Source organism: Mobula hypostoma, chromosome 23, assembly GCF_963921235.1.
Source record: "Mobula hypostoma chromosome 23, sMobHyp1.1, whole genome shotgun sequence".
Taxonomy (NCBI): Eukaryota; Metazoa; Chordata; class Chondrichthyes; order Myliobatiformes; family Myliobatidae; genus Mobula; species Mobula hypostoma.
The window spans coordinates 2352477-2372240 of record NC_086119.1 but is presented as its reverse complement, the minus strand read 5'-3'; the positions used below and the strand labels follow the sequence as shown (position 1 = coordinate 2372240).

Here is a 19764-nt window from a genome sequence, read left to right as displayed (position 1 = left end):
ATCTGGATGATAATGTGGTGAACTGAATCAGCAGATTTTCGGATGACGCCGAGATTGGGAGTGTAGTGGACAGCGAGAAGAACTATCACAACTTGCAGCAGGATCTGGATCAGCTGGAAAAAATGGCAGATGGAATGTAACGCAGGCAAGTGTGAGGTGTTGCATGTCAGAAGGACCAACCAGTGTAGGTCTTACACAGTGAACGGTAGGACACTGGGGTGTGTGGTAGAACAAAGGGATCTGACAATTCATTGAAAGGGGTGTCACAAGTAGACAGGGTTGTAAAGAAAGCTATTGGCACATTTGCCTTCATCAATCAAAGTACTGAGTACAGAAGTTGGGATGTTATGTTGAAGTCGTATAAGATGTTGGTGTGGCCAAATTTGGAGTTTTGTGTGCTGATTTCGTCATCTACCTACAGGAAAGATGTAAATAAAGTTGAAAGTTTGAGAAGAAAGTTTAGAAGGATATTTGCCAGGTCTGGAGGGCCTAAGTTATAGGGAAAGATTGAATGGGTTAGGACTTTATTCCTTGGAATGTAGAAGATTGAGGGGAGATTTGATAGAGGTATACAAAATTATGAGGGGTATAGATAGGGTAAATGCAAGTAGGCTTTTTCCACTGAGGTTGGGTGGGACTACAACCAGAGGTCATGTGTTAAGGGTGAAAAGTGAAAAGTTTAAGGGAAATTTCTTCACTGAGATGTCGTGAGAATGTGGAATGAGCTGCCAGTGCACTTGGTGGAAGTGGGCTTGATTTCAATGTTTGAGAGAAGTTTGGATAGGTATATGGATGGGAGGGGTGTGGACCACATGCAGGTTGATGGGGACAAGGCAATTTAAAAGGTATGGCACAAACTAGGTAGATGGGCCGAAGGAACATGCACAGAGGAAGGAATTTAGCAAGCCAGGCAGCATCTGTGGAAAAAAAGTACAGTTGATGTTTCATCTGGGACCCTTCCAGTATTTTGTGGATGTTGCTTGGATTGCTGGCATCTGCAGATTTTCTCTTGGGCTGAGGGCCTGTATTTGTGCTGTAATTTTCTATGATGCTATGACTTAAAGCCTGTCGGGGTTCTGAACACAGTTATTGATTTTAGCACCGTGCTGAACGGACTCACAACTGTGCTCGGTGTACTGAGGAGGCATCTGAGGGACACAGTTGCATCTGTGGAAAGAGAAGCAGTTAATGTGAAGGCACTTCAGTGGAAGTATTGATTTCTCATTGAGGTCGGGGCAGCAGACACTTGAAGAGAATATCTCCAGGATGTGGTGCCTCAAAGACATCAGGACACACTCTCCTAATTCCTACCCCCAGGGAGGTGGTACAAGAACCCAAAGATCCGGACTCAACAATTCGGGAACAACTCTTTCCCCTCTGCCATCCGACTTCTGAATGGTCCATAAACCTATGAACACTATCTTGCAATTCCTCTTTTGCACTATTGATTTATGTTATGATATTTTCCATGTTCTTTATCTCTTGCACTGTTCTACAGGCTCAAATCAAGAAGTTTCTTGTCGGACGTCAGTGACAGAGGGCTGGGTTCACGGCAGGACATCAGGAGCGCCTATCCGCCGCCAGGGGAGGCTGCATGGCCGCCGCGAGCCACCGTGGCGCGGTGCAGTGTGGGGCATGTAGTCCAAAGCGGGGAGAAGATGGCGGAGTGCTTGGAGCGAGTGCGGGTGTCGGAGGCCGAGCTAAGGGAACTGGTCAGGAGCCTTGGTCCAGCGACAGCCCGCGCCGGTAAGGATCTGTTGTATGCTTGCTTACGGGCCCGGGAATCCTCAGGTGCGCTTCTGACTCTGAGCGGCGGTGCCGATGCCGCAGGCCCACAACCTGGGGCCCAAGCGCGATTCCAACCGGCAGCCGGCGGCTCGAGCCGCCCGTCACAGCTCCCTCACCGACCCAGAACTCCCTCCTACCCACTACCCTCTCCCTTCCTTCCCACTACCCTCTCCCCTCCTTCCCACTACCCTCTCCCTCTCTCTCCCCCTCCCCTCCCCTCCCCTCCCCCTCTCTCTCCCCCTCCCCTCCCCTCCCCTCCCCCTCTCTCCCTCCTACCCACTACCCTCTCCCCTCCTTCCCACTACCCTCTCCCTCTCTCCCCCTCCCTCCCCCTCCCCTCCCCCCTCCCCCCTCCCCCCTCCCCCCCTCCCCTCCCCCATCCCCCCCTCCCCTCCCCCCTCCCCTCCCCCTCTCTCCCCCTCCCTCCCCCTCCCCTCCCCCTCTCTCCCCTCCACTCCCCTCCCCCTCCCCTCCCCTCCCCCTCTCTCCCCCTCCCCTCCCCCTCTCTCCCCCCCCTCCCCCTCCCCTCCCCCTCCCCTCCCCCTCCCCTCCCCCTCCCCTCCCCTCCCCCCCCCCCCCTCCCCCCTCCCCTCCCCCTCTCCCCCTCCCCCTCTCCCCCTCCCCTCCCCTCCCTCTCTCCCCTCCCCCTCTCTCCCCTCCCCTCCCCCTCCCCCTCTCCCCCCTCCCCCTCTCCCCCTCCCCCTCTCCCCCCTCCCCCTCTCCCCCCCTCCCCCTCTCCCCCCTCCCCCTCTCCCCTCCCCCTCCCCTCTCCCCCTCCCCTCTCCCCTCTCCCCCTCCCCTCCCCTCTCCCCCTCCCCTCTCCCCCTCCCCTCCCCTCTCCCCCTCCCCTCCCCTCTCCCCTCTCCCCCTCCCCTCCCCTCCCCTCTCCCCCCTCCCCTCTCCCCCCTCCCCTCTCCCCCCTCCCCTCCCCTCCCCTCTCTCCCCTCCCCTCCCCTCTCCCCCCCCCCTCCCCTCCCCTCCCCTCGCCCCCCTCCCCTCCCCTCCCCTCTCCCCCCTCCCCTCCCCTCTCCCCCCTCCCCTCCCCTCCCCTCCCCTCCCCTCTCCCCCTCCCCTCCCCTCTCCCCTCTCCCCTCCCCTCTCCCCTCTCTCCTCTCCCCTCCCCTCCCCTCCCCTCCCCCTCCCCTCCCCTCCCCTCCCCTCCCCCCTCCCCTCCCCCCTCCCCTCCCCCCCTCCCCTCCCCCTCCCCTCCCCCCTCCCCTCCCCCCTCCCCTCCCCTCCCCCCTCCCCCCTCCCCCCTCCCCTCCCCCCTCCCCTCTCCCCTCCCCCTCTCCCCTCCCCTCCCCCTCTCCCCTCCCCCTCCCCCTCTCCCCTCCCCCTCCCCCTCTCCCCTCCCCCTCCCCTCCCCCCTCCCCTCCCCTCCCCCTCCCCTCCTCCCCTCCCCCTCCCCCTCTCCCTCTCCCTCCCCTCCCCTCCCCCTCTCCCTCTCCTCCCCTCCCCCTCTCCCTCCCCTCCCCCTCTCCCTCCCCTCCCCCTCTCCCTCCCCTCCCCTCTCCCTCTCCCTCCCCTCCCCCTCCCCTCCCTCCCCTCCCCTCTCCCTCCCCCTCCCCTCCCCCTCTCCCTCTCCCTCCCCTCCCCTCTCCCTCCTCCTCCCCTCCCCTCCCCTCCCCTCTCCCTCCCCTCCCCCTCCCCTCCCCTCCCCCTCCCCTCCCCTCCCCCCCCCCCCTCCCCTCCCCTCTCCCCTCCCCCTCCCCCTCCCCCCCCTCCCCTCCCCCCCCCCCTCTCCCCCCCCCCCCCCTCCCCCCCCCCTCTCCCCCCCCCCCTCCCCCTCTCCCCCCTCCCCCTCCCCTCTCCCCCCCCCCCCTCCCCCCTCTCCCCCCTCCCCTCCCCCCCCCCCCCCCCTCCCCTCCCCCCCCCCCCCCCCCTCCCCCCCCCCCCCCCCCCCTCCCCCTCCCCCCCCCCCCCCCCCCCTCCCCCCTCCCCCCTCCCCCCCCCCCCCCCCCCTCCCCCCTCCCCCCCCCCCTCTCCCCCCCCCCCCCCCCCCCCCCCCCTCCCCCCTCCCCCCTCCCCCCCCCCCCCCCCCCCCTCTCCCCCCTCCCCCCTCCCCCCTCCCCCCTCCCCCTCCCCCTCTCCCCCTCCCCCTCTCCCCCTCCCCCCCCCCCTCCCCCCCTCTCCCCCCCTCCCCCTCTCCCCCTCTCCCCCTCTCCCCTCCCCCCTCTCCCCCCCCCCTCCCCCTCCCCCTCCCCCTCTCCCCCCCCCCCCTCCCCCCCTCCCCCCTCCCCCCTCCCCCTCTCCCCCCTCTCCCCCCTCCCCTCCCCCCTCTCCCCCTCTCCCCCCTCTCCCCCCCCCTCTCCCCCTCCCCCTCTCCCCCTCCCCCTCTCCCCCCTCTCCCCCTCCCCCTCTCCCCCTCCCCCTCTCCCCCTCCCCCTCTCCCCCTCCCCCTCTCCCCCTCCCCCTCTCCCCCTCCCCCTCTCCCCCTCTCCCCCCTCTCCCCCTCCCCCTCTCCCCCCCTCTCCCCCTCCCCCTCTCCCCCCTCCCCCTCTCCCCCTCCCCCTCTCCCCCCTCCCCCCTCTCCCCCCTCCCCCCTCTCCCCTCCCCCTCTCCCCCCTCCCCCCTCTCCCCCTCCCCCTCTCCCCCCTCCCCCCTCTCCCCCTCCCCCTCTCCCCCCTCCCCCCTCTCCCCCCTCTCCCCCTCCCCCCTCTCCCCCTCTCCCCCTCTCCCCCTCTCCCCTCCCCCCTCTCCCCCCTCCCCTCCCCCCCTCTCCCCCTCCCCCCTCCCCCTCCCCCTCCCCCCTCCCCCCCCTCCCTCCCCCTCCCCCTCTCCCCTCTCCCTCCCCCCTCTCCCCTCTCCCTCCCCCTCCCCCCTCTCCCCTCCCCCCTCTCCCCTCCCCCTCTCCCCTCCCCTCCCCCCTCTCCCCTCCCCCTCCCCCTCTCCCCTTCCCCCTCTCCCCTCCCCCCTCCCCCTCTCCCCTCCCCCCTCTCCCCCTCTCCCCTCCCCCCTCTCCCCCTCCCCCTCTCCCCCCCCCCCCTCCCCCTCCCCCTCCCCCTCCCCCCCCCTCCCCCTCTCCCCCCTCCCCCTCCCCCTTCCCCCTCTCCCCCCTCTCCCCCCTCCCCTCTCCCACCCTCTCCCCTCCTCTCCCACCTCCCCCCTCTCCCACCCTCTCCCCTCCTCCCCTTCCCCTCCCTCTCCCCTCCTCCCCCTCCCTCTCCCCTCCTCCCCTTCCCCTCCCTCTCCCCTCCTCCCCTTCCCCTCCCCTCCTCCCCTTCCCCTCCCTCCTCCCCTTCCCCTCCCTCTCTCCTCCTCCCCTTCCCCTCCCTCTCTCCTCCTCCCTCCTTACCACTACCCTCTCCTTCCCACTACCCTCTCCCTCTCCTCCTCCCCTCCCTCCTCCCCACTACCCTCTCCCTCTTCTTCCTCCTTCCCACCTCCCCCTCCTCATCCCTCCTCCCCTCCTTCACATGGCATTCAGCTGGCCCCTTGCTCACTACCCCTCCCCAGCCTGCCCAAGGGTCCCTCACATTAAATTTCCCTCTCCCTCTGTATTTCTGTGAGTTGGTTTCTAAACATGACGACTCTGCTTCCTTTCCAGACATGTGCAAAGAAGTTAAAGAGCCTCGGCAAAGGAAGGACAACCGGCGCCCTGATATTCAGATCTACCAGCCCGGTATATCGAGGCTAAGCACAAACAAGCAGAGAGCCACAGAGGGTGAGGAAGTAGATCATGGGGGACGTAAGGATGGCTCTTGTAAGTTAGTGCCAGAGAGGAGCACTCCCTCAACTGGTGAGGACCATCGTTTTGGAGTTAGTACTCAGAGATGTATGAACAGGAATGGGCAGCTGGATAGAAATGGTGATGAAGATTTGAAGTGGACTGATGAGCAAACTGGGCCAAATTGCAGTTGTGCTACTGTTGGGAAGCAGTTAAAAAAGACGAAGAAACCCGATCGGCAGATCTACCAGCCAAATAGACGGATGCAAGGGCTCAGCGTGGAGTCAACTGCTGGCCTAGGCAACGAGGAACTGGTGAGGAAGGTGGAGGAGCTGAGACTGGCAGACTACGGTAAGGCTGCCTGTCCCGGCGAGGAGCGCCTGGAGGTCCGAGAGAAGATCCAGCCAGCTGAGGGGGCCAAACCTGGGAAGAGGGAGAAGGGGAGAAGAGGGGGGAGGGAAGATGGTGCAGACGAACCTGTGGACAGTCAAATTAGCCGCTCGCAGGCCAGAGCGGAGAAAGCGGGGGGGCCGTCCAAGCGTTACTCCAGGTCTGACAAACGCAGGGGCCGCAAGCGTACTTGCAGTACGAGCTCCGCAGGAAGCAGCAACAGTCTAGATGGTCCCCAGTGCCCACACCGGCCCGCTGACGGGGAAAGGAAGAGGACAGTGGGGAAGGACAGGAAGACTGCCGGAGAGCGGAAGGAAAGGTTGAGACCTTACAAGCAGGTTTCAATCTCCTCTACAGACTCTTTGGAGGAAGATGTTGCTGAAGAGAACAGAGCTCACACACCTGAAAGGTGGAAAGCTTTTGAGAAAGAGTGGCCTGTTGGCAGAGATGATGGGCGGTCAGACTGCAGGACCAGGGAGGATAAGGCCTCGCCCAAGGTTGTGTTCGACAGTGAGACTGTTACATCCAAGTTAAACTCTGAGGAAAAGACTAAAGGGAGAGGCAAAGCCAGCAGACCAGTGTCCAAACTCAGCCTGTCAGCAGGCAAGTTCCATCAGAGCACAGAGAGAAGGGAGAATGTGGAAGAGCCCAGAGGGAAGGGACGGGGTATCTTGGTCCTGCCTGCCAACACCGATCTATCGTCCACAGCGCCTGGGTCTCCTGACACCCCACAAGCGGGGCCAAGGCTCCTCTTTGGTCACAGTTCCCGCAGCCGGGGTCGAGGTGGGACATCCCGCCGTCTCTGGGACCCCAACAATCCCGACCAGAAACCTGCACTGAAGGGTCAGGCCACCCTGTTGCACTTCTTGGACACTGATGATGAATGCAGTTCATCCTCCCAAGGTGAGACCTACTCCTCATACTCACACCCGACCCCCACGGCGTTCTACAAGTTCCAGAACTCGGACAATCCGTATGGTTACTCTAGGACGGCGGTGACTGGCCCACAGTATTCCTACGGGGCGTATCCCATACCCTACCAGATGGGTGGTAATAACAGCCTCTACTCAGCGCAGTATTACCCGGGCTACCCGCCTCCGCAGTTGGTGGCTCCCTACCAGGCTGGGCAGATGAACCCAGAGGAGGTGGAGCAGCACGTGCAGACCCTGCATCACCAGGAACTGGGGAAGCTGCTGCGGATGGCAGACAACCAGGAGCTGCAGCTTAGCAACCTGCTGTCCAGGGACACTGTCAGCAAGGACGGCTTGGAGAGGATGGCCCAACTCAGGTGAGTGTTATTCAGATTCAGATTTATTAATCACATACAGGTGTCCCCCGCTTTTCGAGCGTTCGCTTTACGAAACCTCACTGTTATGAAAGACCTACATTAGTACCCTGTTTTCGCTTTCAGAAGGTGTTTTCACTGTTACAAAAAAAAATCAGCGCGCGATAAAAGGCAGCGTGCGCCCTGAGCAGCCGCTCTCCCCCGGATTCGGAATGGCTTTCTCGCCGGCATTGCTTAAACACATGCCTGTGAGCAGTCGTTTGTAAGATGAGTTCTATGATATCGGAAAAGCCTAAAAGAGCTCGTAACGGTGTTACACTTTGCGTTAAACTAGACGTAATTAAGCGTTTCGATCGTGGTGAACGAAGTAAGGACCAAGTGAGTTTGGCTTGTGGAAGTTGACTAAGATGATGTTGAAGACGTTTTGGCATCCCATGACCAAGAACTGATAGATGAGGAGCTGATGTATCGCTCGGCAGCCTGGAGGGTGGGGCCACTGCACCACCCAACCTCCGACTCAGTCTAACACACCATCATCAGTGTGCTCTGCGCTGTCTTCCCGATTCCCGTAAGTGATACTACACTGTACATACATTGTTTCTACTTTATATAGGCTGTGTATTTTTACGTGTTATTTGGTATGATTTGGCATCTTCATAGCCTAAAGGTTACTGGAGAGCGCTTGTGCCAACAGTACTTGCGTGAGATTTTCGCTACGGAGAACAGTTCAGTAATGATTGTGGAGAAGTATTTCTACTTCATATAGGCTGTGTATTTATCATATCATTCCTGTTTTTACTATATGTTACTGTTGTTTTAGGTTTTATGTGTTATTTGGCATGATTTGGTAGGTTAATTTTGGGTCTGCGAACGCTTACAAAATTTTCCCATATAAATAAATGGTAATTGCTTCTTCGCTTTACGACATTTCAGCTTACGAACCGTTTCATAGGAACTCTTACCTTCGGATGGCGGGGGAAACGTGTACAGTGAACTGCATCATTTTCTGTTAACAACTAATGCACTCAAAGGATAAACACAGAGATTCTGCAGATTAACACACAAAATGCTGGAGGAATTCTGTAGATCAGGCAGTAACTATGGAGGGGAATAAACATTCAACAGTTTTGTCCGAGACCCTTCATTGGGACCGGAAAAGAAGGGGGAAGCAGCCAGAATATGAAGGGGGAGGGGAAGGAGGACAGGATGAAGATGGGGGGGGGTGGAATGAAGTGAGAAGCTGGAAGGTGATAGATGGAAAAGGGAAATGACTGAAGAAGGAATCTGATTACTAGGGGAGAGTGGACCATGGGAGAAATGGAAGGAGGTTGGGCACCAGAGAGAGGTGATAGGCAGGCAAGGAGAAGAGATGAGCCAGGGGAATGGAAGAAGGAAAGGGGGGAAGTAAAAGAGAAATCAATGTTCACCTAAGGATGGGCTTCACAATTGTTCCAAACTAACTCTCCGCTAGTTCCTGTCTAACGCTCTCGTTATTTGTCTTGCTCCAATTTAATATGAGGTCCATATAGATTTCTTAAACTGCTCACCGACTGCGAGTCAGTTACCCGAGCAGACTCATTCCCCATCACCAGGTCCAGTTGGACTATCTACATATTGATTGAAGAAATGCTCCTGGATGCATCAAACAAACTCTACCCCATCTAATTCTCTTGCACTGATGAATTTGGAAATCAGAGGTGCAAAGGGACCTGGAATCCTATTGCAGCATTAAAAGGTTAACTTGCAGGTTGAGTCAGTAACAAGGAAGACAGTGCAATGTTAGTATTCATTTTCAGAGGTCTAGAATAAAAAAGCAAAGATATAACGCTGGGACTGGCGAAACCACACTCGAGTATTGTGAGCACTTAAGGGCCACATATCTAAGAAGAGATGTGCTGGTGTTGGAGAGGGTCCAGACAAGGTTTACAAGAGTGATCCCAGAGTTGAAAGGGTTATCCCGTGAGGTGCTCTGGGCCGGTATTTGCTGGAGTTTGGAAGAATGAGATGGGTTCTCATTGAAGCCTATCAAATATTGAAAAGTCTAGATAGAATGGATATAGAGAGGATGTTTCCTATAGTGGAGGGAGTTTAGGACGAGAGAGCACAGACACAGTACAAGAACATTATTTTAGAACAGCTGAGGAGGACTTTCTTTAGTCAGGGTGGGGAATCTGTTGATATCATTGCCATGGATGGCTGTGGAGGCCAGTTTGGTATGCAGGTTTCCCCCGCTATCTGAAAGTAGAGCATTCCTATGAAACAGTTCGTAAGTTGGAATGTTGTAAAGTGAGTAAGCAATTACCATTTATTAATATGGGAAAAATTTTTGAGTGTTCCCAGACCCAAAAAATAACTACAAAATCATGCCAAATAACACACAAAACCTAAATTAACAGTAACGTATAGTAAAAGCAGGAACGATATGATAAATACACAGCCTATATAAAGAAGAAATACTTTTCTGCAATCATTGAAGCACTGTCTAGCGCAGTGAAAATCTCATGCAAGCGCTCTGGGCAGAAACACACTCTCTCCAGTAACCTTTAAGCTATGAAGCTGCCAAATCATACTAAATAACACATAAAAACACACAGCCTATATAAAGTAGAAATAATGTATGCACAGTGTAGTATCACTTACCGGAATCGTGAAGACAGCGAGCACACTGATGGTGTGTTAGACTGAGTCGTCGGAGGTTGGGGTGGTGGGACGCTGGGGTGTCATCTCATCATCGTCTGTTTCCATCAGGGCAGACAGGTCATCTTCTATGTCTGCCTGCCTCGATGTCGAAGGTCGAGGTTCGTCATCTGCTGTGGCTGAAAAACGACAGTATGCTTGACTGCTAGCCTCATGCATTTTTCTATTGTACAGTTCTTTGTAAACACTCAAACCATCCTGCAAATATGCCCTAAACCTACATACCCTTTCAAAGTCGTACTTTTCTGCAATCATTGTCGTCAATTGCAGTGAAAATCTCACGCAGTTGCTTCACGTTCAGTTCCTGGATGACTTCACTTTCGGTCCGTTTGCTACTGCGTTCGGTTTCGATTGTTATCCTTTCCTCTTCCAATTGCATCAGCTCCTCATCTATCAGTTCTTGGTCATGGGATGCCAAAACCTCTTCAACATCATCTTAGTCAACTTCCACAAGCCAAACTCACTTTGTCCTTACTCGTTCACCACGATCGAAACACTTAATTATGTCTAGTTTTACGCTAAGTGTAACACCCTTATGAGCTCTTTTAGGCGTTTCCGATACCTTAGAACTCATCTTGCTAACGGATTCTCAAAATAAATTGACATGAAGCATAGATGCTCACAGGCACGTGTTTAAGCAGTGCGGGCTAGAATACAGTTCCGGGGGAGGAGCTTGGCTGCTCGGGGCGCGCGCTGCCTTTTATCGTAACAGTGAAAACACCTTCTGTTAGTGAAAACAGGTAACTAATTTAGGTCTTTCGTAACAGCGAGGTGTTGTAAAGTGAACATTCGAAAAGCGGGGGGACACCTGTGTTTAAATTGGAGGTTAATAGGTTCTTGATTGGTCAGGGTGTCAAAGGTTACAGGGTTGAGAGGGGTAATAAATCAGCTGTGATTAGATTATGAGGACACTCAGTCCTCGTTTATTGTCATTTAGAAATGCATGCATTAAAAAATGATTCAATGTTCCTCCAGTATGATATCACAGAAACACAAGACAGACATAGATGAAAACTGACAAAAACCACATAATTATAACATATAGTTACAACAGTAATTTGATAAGAGCAGACCATGGGCACGGTAAAAAAAAAGTCTCCAAGTCCCAATAGCCCCAACATCTCACGCAGACGGTAGAAGGGAGAAACTCTCCCTGCCGTGAGCTTCCAGCGCTGTAAGCTTGTCGATGCAGCATCCTGGAAGCACCCGACCACAGTCCGACTCTGAGACTGTCTGAAAACTTCGAGCATCCGACCAGCCCTCTGACACCGAGCACCATCTCTGTCAAGCACTTCAACCCCGGCCCTGGCCGCCGAGCAACAGGCAAAGCCAAGGATTTGGATCCTTCCCTTCCGGAGATTTCGGATCACACAGTAGCAGCGGCAGCGAAAAAGGAATTTCAGAAGTTTCACCAGATGTTCCTCCGTGCTCTCACATCTGCCTCCATCAAATCAGAATTGTGCACGGCCTCCTACTTGACAGATAACTGATAGTCATCACCGGAGAGGCCGCGCGTGCTGCATTGCTCCGCCATCTTCTCCTCCTGCCGATGGAGTGATGGGGCAGACTTGATGGGCCAAGTTCTGCTCCAGTATCTTATGTCGTGAAATTAGTTATTTTGCAGTACTGCGCAATACATAACATACTATACATTACAATAAGAATATATATAAAAAAAACAAGCCTCTGTTGTCCTTCTCTGCAGATTAATAGCTCGGTTTTTGCTGGTGAATGGGCTGCCTCATTGCTTCTACCTTTGTTCTTGTTCTAGCTGAGGTCTGAGGGACTGACCATTCTCCGGGCACCTGTAATGCAGTACACTAACCGCAAGGATATAAATGTAACAGGTTAGCAATGATAGTATACACATATAAACAGAAATAGGGTAATAGGAATCAACCAAGCTCTATCGCAGTCGAGGGGTAAAATGATCAGTCTTAGGGTGAAGCAGAGTTCAGTTCAGTCTAGTGTAGTTTGAAGTAATCGCTGTTGTTGTACCGTTGGGGGGGGAGAGAGAGAGAGTGAGAGATACACTTGGTTTCAGGCAAACCTTTCGATGCCTTCTGATCCCGCTGTAGTCACCGATTGTGACCCCTCCGTTCTGGATGCGACCGTTCTTCCGTGGTGAACCCGGTACCCAGGCAAGGGCAGACACACAGCAGGTCCCCACTGGTTGTACCTTTACACCCTGTGAGCCTCTGGCCAATTCCTGCGAATCGGTCCTCCAACTTCCACCAACTTGTGGGGCACAATGCTCTTTCCAGGGTCTCGTGGCGTGTGTCTTGTGCCTTAGCAAACCCGCTATTTTTATCCCCCTGATGGGGTATCACCTGTCCATCAAACTTCACACTTCCTATTGTCTCAGCAGGATTGTTAATGAACAGTTCAGGTTCAAAGCAAACTGTCTGTGGCAGATGCCAACATCTGAATTATGTGTCTCTCTCTCGTTATCTCTCTCTTCTCTCTTATTAGCACTTTGAATGGCTCTCCGCTGTCTCTCGTTATCTCTCTCATTAACATCATCCGTCCTGCAGCTCTACTTGGTTTCACACATGACACAGTGGATACCCTTGCTATATTTAGAAGCATTAAGAGCATCAGTAGGGCAGCGTCTCCACACCCCGCTGCCCACGGGAGGACTGCAGTGAGGAGGAGTCTGTGACCCACCTCTGCACACTGTGGGTTTGCAGAGAAGGTGTGGTGGAGGATGTAAGTGACGGTGTCACGTTTCACCCCCAGCAGCTGAGTAACAGAGGACTCTCTGATCTGCAGGCTGCTCCCGGGGACGCACACGGAGACCAACATCTGGTGCTGCTGGCAGATCATCAACTCAGTGAAAGACGCTCTTTGGTAGGCCTGAAACTTGATGATCTACCAGCACATGGAGATGTCCATGGGAGAATGCTGCCGACTGGCACATTCTCGGCTGCACGGCTGCAGGAGTATGTGCTGAGGGACGCGCTGAAACTTGGTGCAGACACTGCAAGGGCCCAGTGGGGAAGGACCGCGGTTTAGGGTTCTTCTCCCGCGGGAGTGGGAGGGGTCGGGTGGTGGGGAGTATACCCCTCAACAGTGGTGTGGAAATATGAAACAACAGAGCGCCACGTGGGTGGCTAAAAGTGTGGAAATGTAAAGCCTGTAATGGAAACATCTGTAAAGGATTGAGAGTCATTGAATGGTTTATTGTACATAATTTTATTTTTGAATAAAGTATATTTTGAAATTAAAAAAATCAGTGGGGCACGAATAAGTGAGTGCTCCTTTGACTCTTCTCTCTCATTCCTCCCACATCTACTTGTGTCATTTTCTAGCATTGTCAACAAAAAATGGAGGCTGTGTAAGAGGGTTAAAGGGTCAGTACAACATGGTGGGCTGAAGGGTCTGTACTGTACTCCCTGTTACGAGAATACACATAAAATTAAGATGTTTGCTGGCCTGGGCTAGCATCAGTGGCATCAGCAGTTGGTCTGCCACCTGCCCTCAGGGGAAGGAGAGATAAGGAACAATGGAGCAGCGTCTGGAGATGTGTAATGAAGGGATGTGGGAGGAAGAGCTGTCTGGAGCGGCTCCCCCCTTTGAACCCTGAACTGTTTGAAGTGATGGACAGGCGATACCCCAGCAGGGGGATAAAAAGGGACAGGTTCGCTAAGACAGACACACGCCACCCGAGGTAATGAGACCCTGGAAGCGGTACGCTTCTCACGAGTGGGTGGAAAGGTACGATCAGCGGGAACCCGGTGTGTGTCCGCCCTTGCCTGGGTGCCGGGTTCACTGCAGAGGATCGACCGCATCTGGAGGAGGGGTCACAGTCGGTGACCTCAGGTGACATCACCAAGGACCCGCCCAAAAGCTGTTTGTGAACCATCTCGCTGGTCTGTGAGCCATCTTGCTGGTCTGTGAGTGAAGCCGTTCTGAATGATGAGTTGTTCCTATTCTATCTCTCTCTTCCCCCACCTTGTCCATCGCCATGGCAACGATTACTGCGAACTGAACTACAAACTGGACTGAACTTTGAGTCATTTTGAAATTGGTCATTTAACCCCTAGACAACGATAGAGCTTGATTGATGCTGTTATCTTAATTCTGTGCACATGTGTGGTTATCATTGTTGAATTGTTGCATTTATTATCCTTTCGATTACTGTGTTGCTTGTCTCTTTAATAAAACTTTCTTAGTTCTAGTACTCCAGACTCCAACTGAGTGATCCATTTCTGCTGGTTTGGCAACCCAGTTACGGGGTACGTAACATCCCTTAACAAGTCTGCGAGTCTGATCCATTCTATGCTTTCATCTGACATGCTGGCATAACGTGGACTAGGAACTGGGAATGGATTCAAAATCCCTTTTTTTTTGACATGTGCATGCACAATAAGTTGAATGCTAACCTGTAAATTTTGAGTAATATTCAGCCAAACAGAAGCTCAGTTCTATTGGCAAGGTCTTTACCTGGTTCAGTTTTGTGTACAGTCAGATCTGCAGAGAAACACGTTGAAAGGAAAAATTCAGTCACTTTTGTTTCACTGACAGATCAGCCTTTTGGTTGACAGTGAAGTAATGTTTATATATTTGGAGAAAAGGCCTGAAAATCGGTTGTTGGGTGCTTGTGTGAGTTCAGTCGAAGTCTCGCAGTTCTGTGCAAGTTCCACAGTGAGATTCAGACCTGGGCTGCTCAGAACTTGGTACGATCTACGGGTCAGACTCTAAGTAAGAGTCTTGGGTGCCATACCATGAGCAGTATAGTGGTTAGCCCCACTCAACCAGGTGCAATTGCTTGGGTTTCCCCCACGGTCCAAAGATGTACAGGTTAGGGTTAGTGAGATGCCAGCTTTCAATGTTGGATTTGGAAGTATGACAGCACTTGCAGGCTGACCCCAGCATTTCCTTAGATTTTATTGGCTGTTGACTCAAAATACGCATTTCACTGTATGTTTTGAGGTTTGGACCGATATGGTGTGCAATAAATTTAATCTTTTAAGCTTTCTGCAGATAACTCCCTGATCAGGCTAAGTTTGCTGTTTCCACTTTGAGCAGTGCCCAGCCCTGCTGTTCACTGGCCACAGGATACAACCTGTACTTTTATCTTACTACAGTAACTCAGTTACAAATATTCCTTAAGTAGTAAAAAATGTTCTTCAATGGGGAACTGTTAGACAAGATGCGAAACAAAATACTGGGCTGGGTCACCAAGAGATTTATCAAGGAGTTAGGTAAAAAGAAGTCAGATGGGTTTAACAAAAGAATTCACTACTTTAGCAAGGGGTAAGTGATGTGTGGGTGCTCTGTACTGGGGTTGGACATGGGGTAAGTGATGTGTGGGAGCTCTGTACTGGGGTTGGACGCGGGGTAAGTGATGTGTGGGTGCTCTGTACTGGGGTTGGACATGGGGTAAGTGATGTGTGGGAGCTCTATACTGGTGTTGGACACGGGGTAAGTGATGTGTGGGAACTCTGTACTAGGGTTGGACACGGGGTAAGTGATGTGTGGGTGCTCTGTACTGGGGTTGGACATGGGTTAAGTGATGTGTGGGAGCTCTGTACTGGGGTTGGACACGGGGTAAGTGATGTGTGGGAACTCTGTACTAGGGTTGGACATGGGGTAAGTGATATGTGGGTGCTCTGTACTGGGGTTGGACATGGGGTAAGTGATGTGTGGGAGCTCTGTACTGGGGTTGGACACGAGGAAGTGATGTGTGGGAGCTCTATACTGGGGTTGGACATGGGGTAAGTCATGTATGGGAGTTCTGTACTGGGGTTGGACACGGGGGAAGTGATGTGTGGGAGTTCTGTACTGGGATTGGATAGGGTAAGTGATGTGTGGGAGGTCTTTACTGGGATTGGATGGGGTAAGTGATGTGTGGGTGGTCTTTACTGGGATTGGACACGGGGTAAGTGATATGTGGGAGCTCTATACTGGGGTTGGACACGGGGTAAGTGATGTGTGGGAGCTCTGTACTGGGATTGGACGGGGTAAGTGATGTGTGGGAGGTCTTTACTGGGATTGGACACGGGGTAAGTGATGTGTGGGAGGTCTTTACTGGGATTGGACACAGGGTAAGTGATGTGTGGGAGGTCTGTACTGGTGTTGGACACGGGGTAAGTGATGTGTGGGATTTCTGTACTGGGGTTGGACACGGGGGAAGTGATGTGTGGGAGCTCTGTACTGGGGTTGGACACGGGGTAAGTGATGTATGGGAGTTCTGTACTGGGGTTGGACACGGGGGAAGTGATGTGTGGGAGTTCTGTACTGGGATTGGATAGGGTAAGTGATGTGTGGGAGGTCTTTACTGGGATTGGATGGGGTAAGTGATGTGTGGGTGGTCTTTACTGGGATTGGACACAGGGTAAGTGATATGTGGGAGCTCTATACTGGGGTTGGACACGGGGTAAGTGATGTGTGGGAGCTCTGTACTGGGATTGGACGGGGTAAGTGATGTGTGGGAGGTCTTTACTGGGATTGGACACGGGGTAAGTGATATGTGGGAGCTCTATACTGGGGTTGGACACGGGGTAAGTGATGTGTGGGAGCTCTGCTGGGGTTGGACACGGGGTAAGTGATGTGTGAGTGGGAGCTCTACTGGGGTTGGACACGGGGTAAGTGATGTGTGGGAGCTCTACTGGGGTTGGACACGGGTTAAGTGATGTGTGGGAGCTCTACTGGGGTTGGACACGGGGTAAGTGATGTGTGGGAGCTCTACTGGGGTTGGACACGGGGTAAGTCATGTGTGTGTGGGAGCTCTACTGGGGTTGGACACGGGGTAAGTGATGTGTGGGAGCTCTGTACGGGGATTGGACGGGGTAAGTGATGTGTGGGAGCTCTATACTGGGATTGGACACGGGGTAAGTGATGTGTGGGAGCTCTGTACTGGGGTTGGACACGGAGGAAGTGATGTGTGGGTACTTTTTACTGGGGTTGGACACGGGGTAAGTGATGTGTGGGAGCTCTACTGGGGTTGGACACGGGGTAAGTGATGTGTGTGTGGGAGCTCTACTGGGGTTGGACACGGGGTAAGTGATGTGTGGGAGCTCTGCTGGGGTTGGACACGGGGTAAGTGATGTGTGAGTGGGAGCTCTACTGGGGTTGGACACGGGGTAAGTGATGTGTGGGAGCTCTACTGGGGTTGGACACGGGGTAAGTGATGTGTGGGAGCTCTACTGGGGTTGGACACGGGGTAAGTGATGTGTGGGAACTGTACTGGGGTTGGACACGGGGGAAGTGATGTGTGGGAGCTCTGTACTGGGGTTGGACACGGGGTAAGTGATGTGTGGGAACTGTACTGGGGTTGGACACGGGAAGTGATGTGTGGGTGCTCTGTACTGGAGTTGGACATGGGGTAAGTGATGTGTGGGAGCTTTATACTGGGGTTGGACATGGGGTAAGTGATGTGTGGGAGCTTTATACTGGGGTTGGACACGGGGTAAGTGATGTGTGGGAGTTCTGTACTGGGATTGGATGGGGTAAGTGATGTGTGTGAGGTCTTTACTGGGATTGGACACGGGCTAAGTGATATGTGGGAGCTCTGTACTGGGATTGGACGGGATAAGTGATGTGTGGGAGGTCTTTACTGGGATTGGACACCGGGTAAGTGTTATGTGGGAGCTCTATACTGGTATTGGACACGGGGTAAGTGATGTGTGGGATCTCTGTACTGGGGTTGGACAAGGGGTAAGTGATGTGTGGGTGCTCTGTACTGGGGTTGGACAAGGGGTAAGTGATGTGTGGGAGCTCTGTACTGCGATTGGACACGGGGTAAGTGATGTGTGGGAGCTCTGTACTGGGGTTGGACACGGGGTAAGTGATGTGTGGGAGCTCTGTACTACGATTGGACACGGGCTAAGTGATGTGTGGGTGCTCTGTACTGGGATTGGACACGGGGTAAGTGATGTGTGGGAACTGTACTGGGGTTGGACACGGGGGAAGTGATGTGTGGGAGCTCTGTACTGGGGTTGGACACGGGGTAAGTGATGTGTGGGAACTGTACTGGGGTTGGACACGGGAAGTGATGTGTGGGTGCTCTGTACTGGAGTTGGACATGGGGTAAGTGATGTGTGGGAGCTCTGTACTGGGGTTGGACATGGGGTAAGTGATGTGTGGGAGCTTTATACTGGGGTTGGACACGGGGTAAGTGATGTGTGGGAGCTCTGTACTGGGGTTCGACATGGGGTAAGTGATGTGTGGGAGCTCTGTACTGGGGTTGGACATGGGGTAAGTGATGTGTGGGAGCTTTATACTGGGGTTGGACACACAGTAAGTGATGTGTGGGAGGTCTGTACTGGTGTTAGACGCGGGGTAAGTGATGTGTGGGAGCTCTATACTGGGGTTGGCACGGGGTAAGTGATGTGTGGGAGCTCTATACTGGGGTTGGACACGGGGTAAGTGATGTGTGGGAGCTCTATACTGGGGTTGGACACGGGGAAGTGATGTGTGGGAGCTTTATACTGGCGTTGGACACACAGTAAGTGATGTGTGGGAGCTCTGTACTGGTGTTGGACATGGGGTAAGTGATGTGTGGGAGCTCTATACTGGGGTTGGACATGGAGTAAGTGATGTGTGGGAGCTCTATACTGGGGTTGGACACGGGGTAAGTGATGTGTGGGATCTCTGTACTGGGGTTGGACAAGGGGTAAGTGATGTGTGGGTGCTCTGTACTGGGGCTGGACACGGGGAAGTGATGTGTGGGAGCTTTATACTGGCGTTGGACACACAGTAAGTGATGTGTGGGAGCTCTACTGGGGTTGGACACGGGTTAAGTGATGTGTGGGAGCTCTACTGGGGTTGGACACGGGTTAAGTGATGTGTGGTAGCTCTACTGGGGTTGGACACGGGGTAAGTGATGTGTGGGAGCTCTGTACTGGGATTGGACGGGGTAAGTGATGTGTGGGAGATCTATACTGGGATTGGACACGGGGTAAGTGATGTGTGGGAGCTCTGTACTGGGGTTGGACACGGAGGAAGTGATGTGTGGGTACTTTTTACTGGGGTTGGACACGGGGTAAGTGATGTGTGGGAGCTCTACTGGGGTTGGACACGGGGTAAGTGATGTGTGGGAGGTCTTTACTGGGATTGGACACGGGGTAAGTGATGTGTGGGAGGTCTTTACTGGGATTGGACACGGGGTAAGTGATGTGTGGGAGGTCTTTACTGGGATTGGACACGGGGTAAGTGATGTGTGGGATTTCTGTACTGGGGTTGGACACGGGGTAAGTGATGTGTGGGAGCTCTACTGGGGTTGGACACGGGGTAAGTGATGTGTGTGTGGGAGCTCTACTGGGGTTGGACACGGGGTAAGTGATGTGTGGGAGCTTTACTGGGGTTGGACACGGGGTAAGTGATGTGTGGGTGCTCTGTACTGGGATTGGACATGGGGTAAGTGATGTGTGGGAGCTCTACTGGGGTTGGACACGGGGTAAGTGATGTGTGTGTGGGAGCTCTACTGGGGTTGGACATGGGGTAAGTGATGTGTGTGTGGGAGCTCTACTGGGGTTGGACATGGGGTAAGTGATGTGTGGGAGCTCTGTACTGGGGTTGGACATGGGGTAAGTGATGTGTGGGTGCTCTGTACTGGGGTTGGACACGGGGTAAGTGATGTTTGGGTGCTCTGTACTGGGTTTGGACACGGGGTAAGTGATGTGTGGGAGCTCTGTACTGGAATTGGACACGGAGTAAGTGATGTGTGGGAGCTCTGTACTGGGGTTGGACACGAGGAAGTGATGTGTGGGAGCTCTATACTGGGGTTGGACATGGGGTAAGTGATGTATGGGAGTTCTGTACTGGGGTTGGACACGGGGAAGTGATGTGTGGGAGTTCTGTACTGGGATTGGATAGGGTAAGTGATGTGTGGGAGGTCTTTACTGGGATTGGATGGGGTAAGTGATGTGTGGGTGGTCTTTACTGGGATTGGACACGGGGTAAGTGATATGTGGGAGCTCTATACTGGGGT

General features: G+C 54.2%; 1 protein-coding gene across 1 annotated transcript in view; it reads left to right on the top strand.

Moving 5' to 3' along the window:
* The first annotated feature begins 1586 nt into the window (after positions 1–1586).
* smg6 (SMG6 nonsense mediated mRNA decay factor) overlaps positions 1587–19764 on the top strand; it is a 534055-nt gene continuing 515877 nt past the window's right edge. Inside the window, exons 1-2 of the mRNA XM_063031015.1 lie at positions 1587–1746; positions 5336–7133. Of these exons, the coding sequence (XP_062887085.1) occupies positions 1659–1746; positions 5336–7133 (1886 nt within the window). The 5' untranslated portion in view covers positions 1587–1658. The remainder of the gene's footprint in view (positions 1747–5335; positions 7134–19764) is intronic.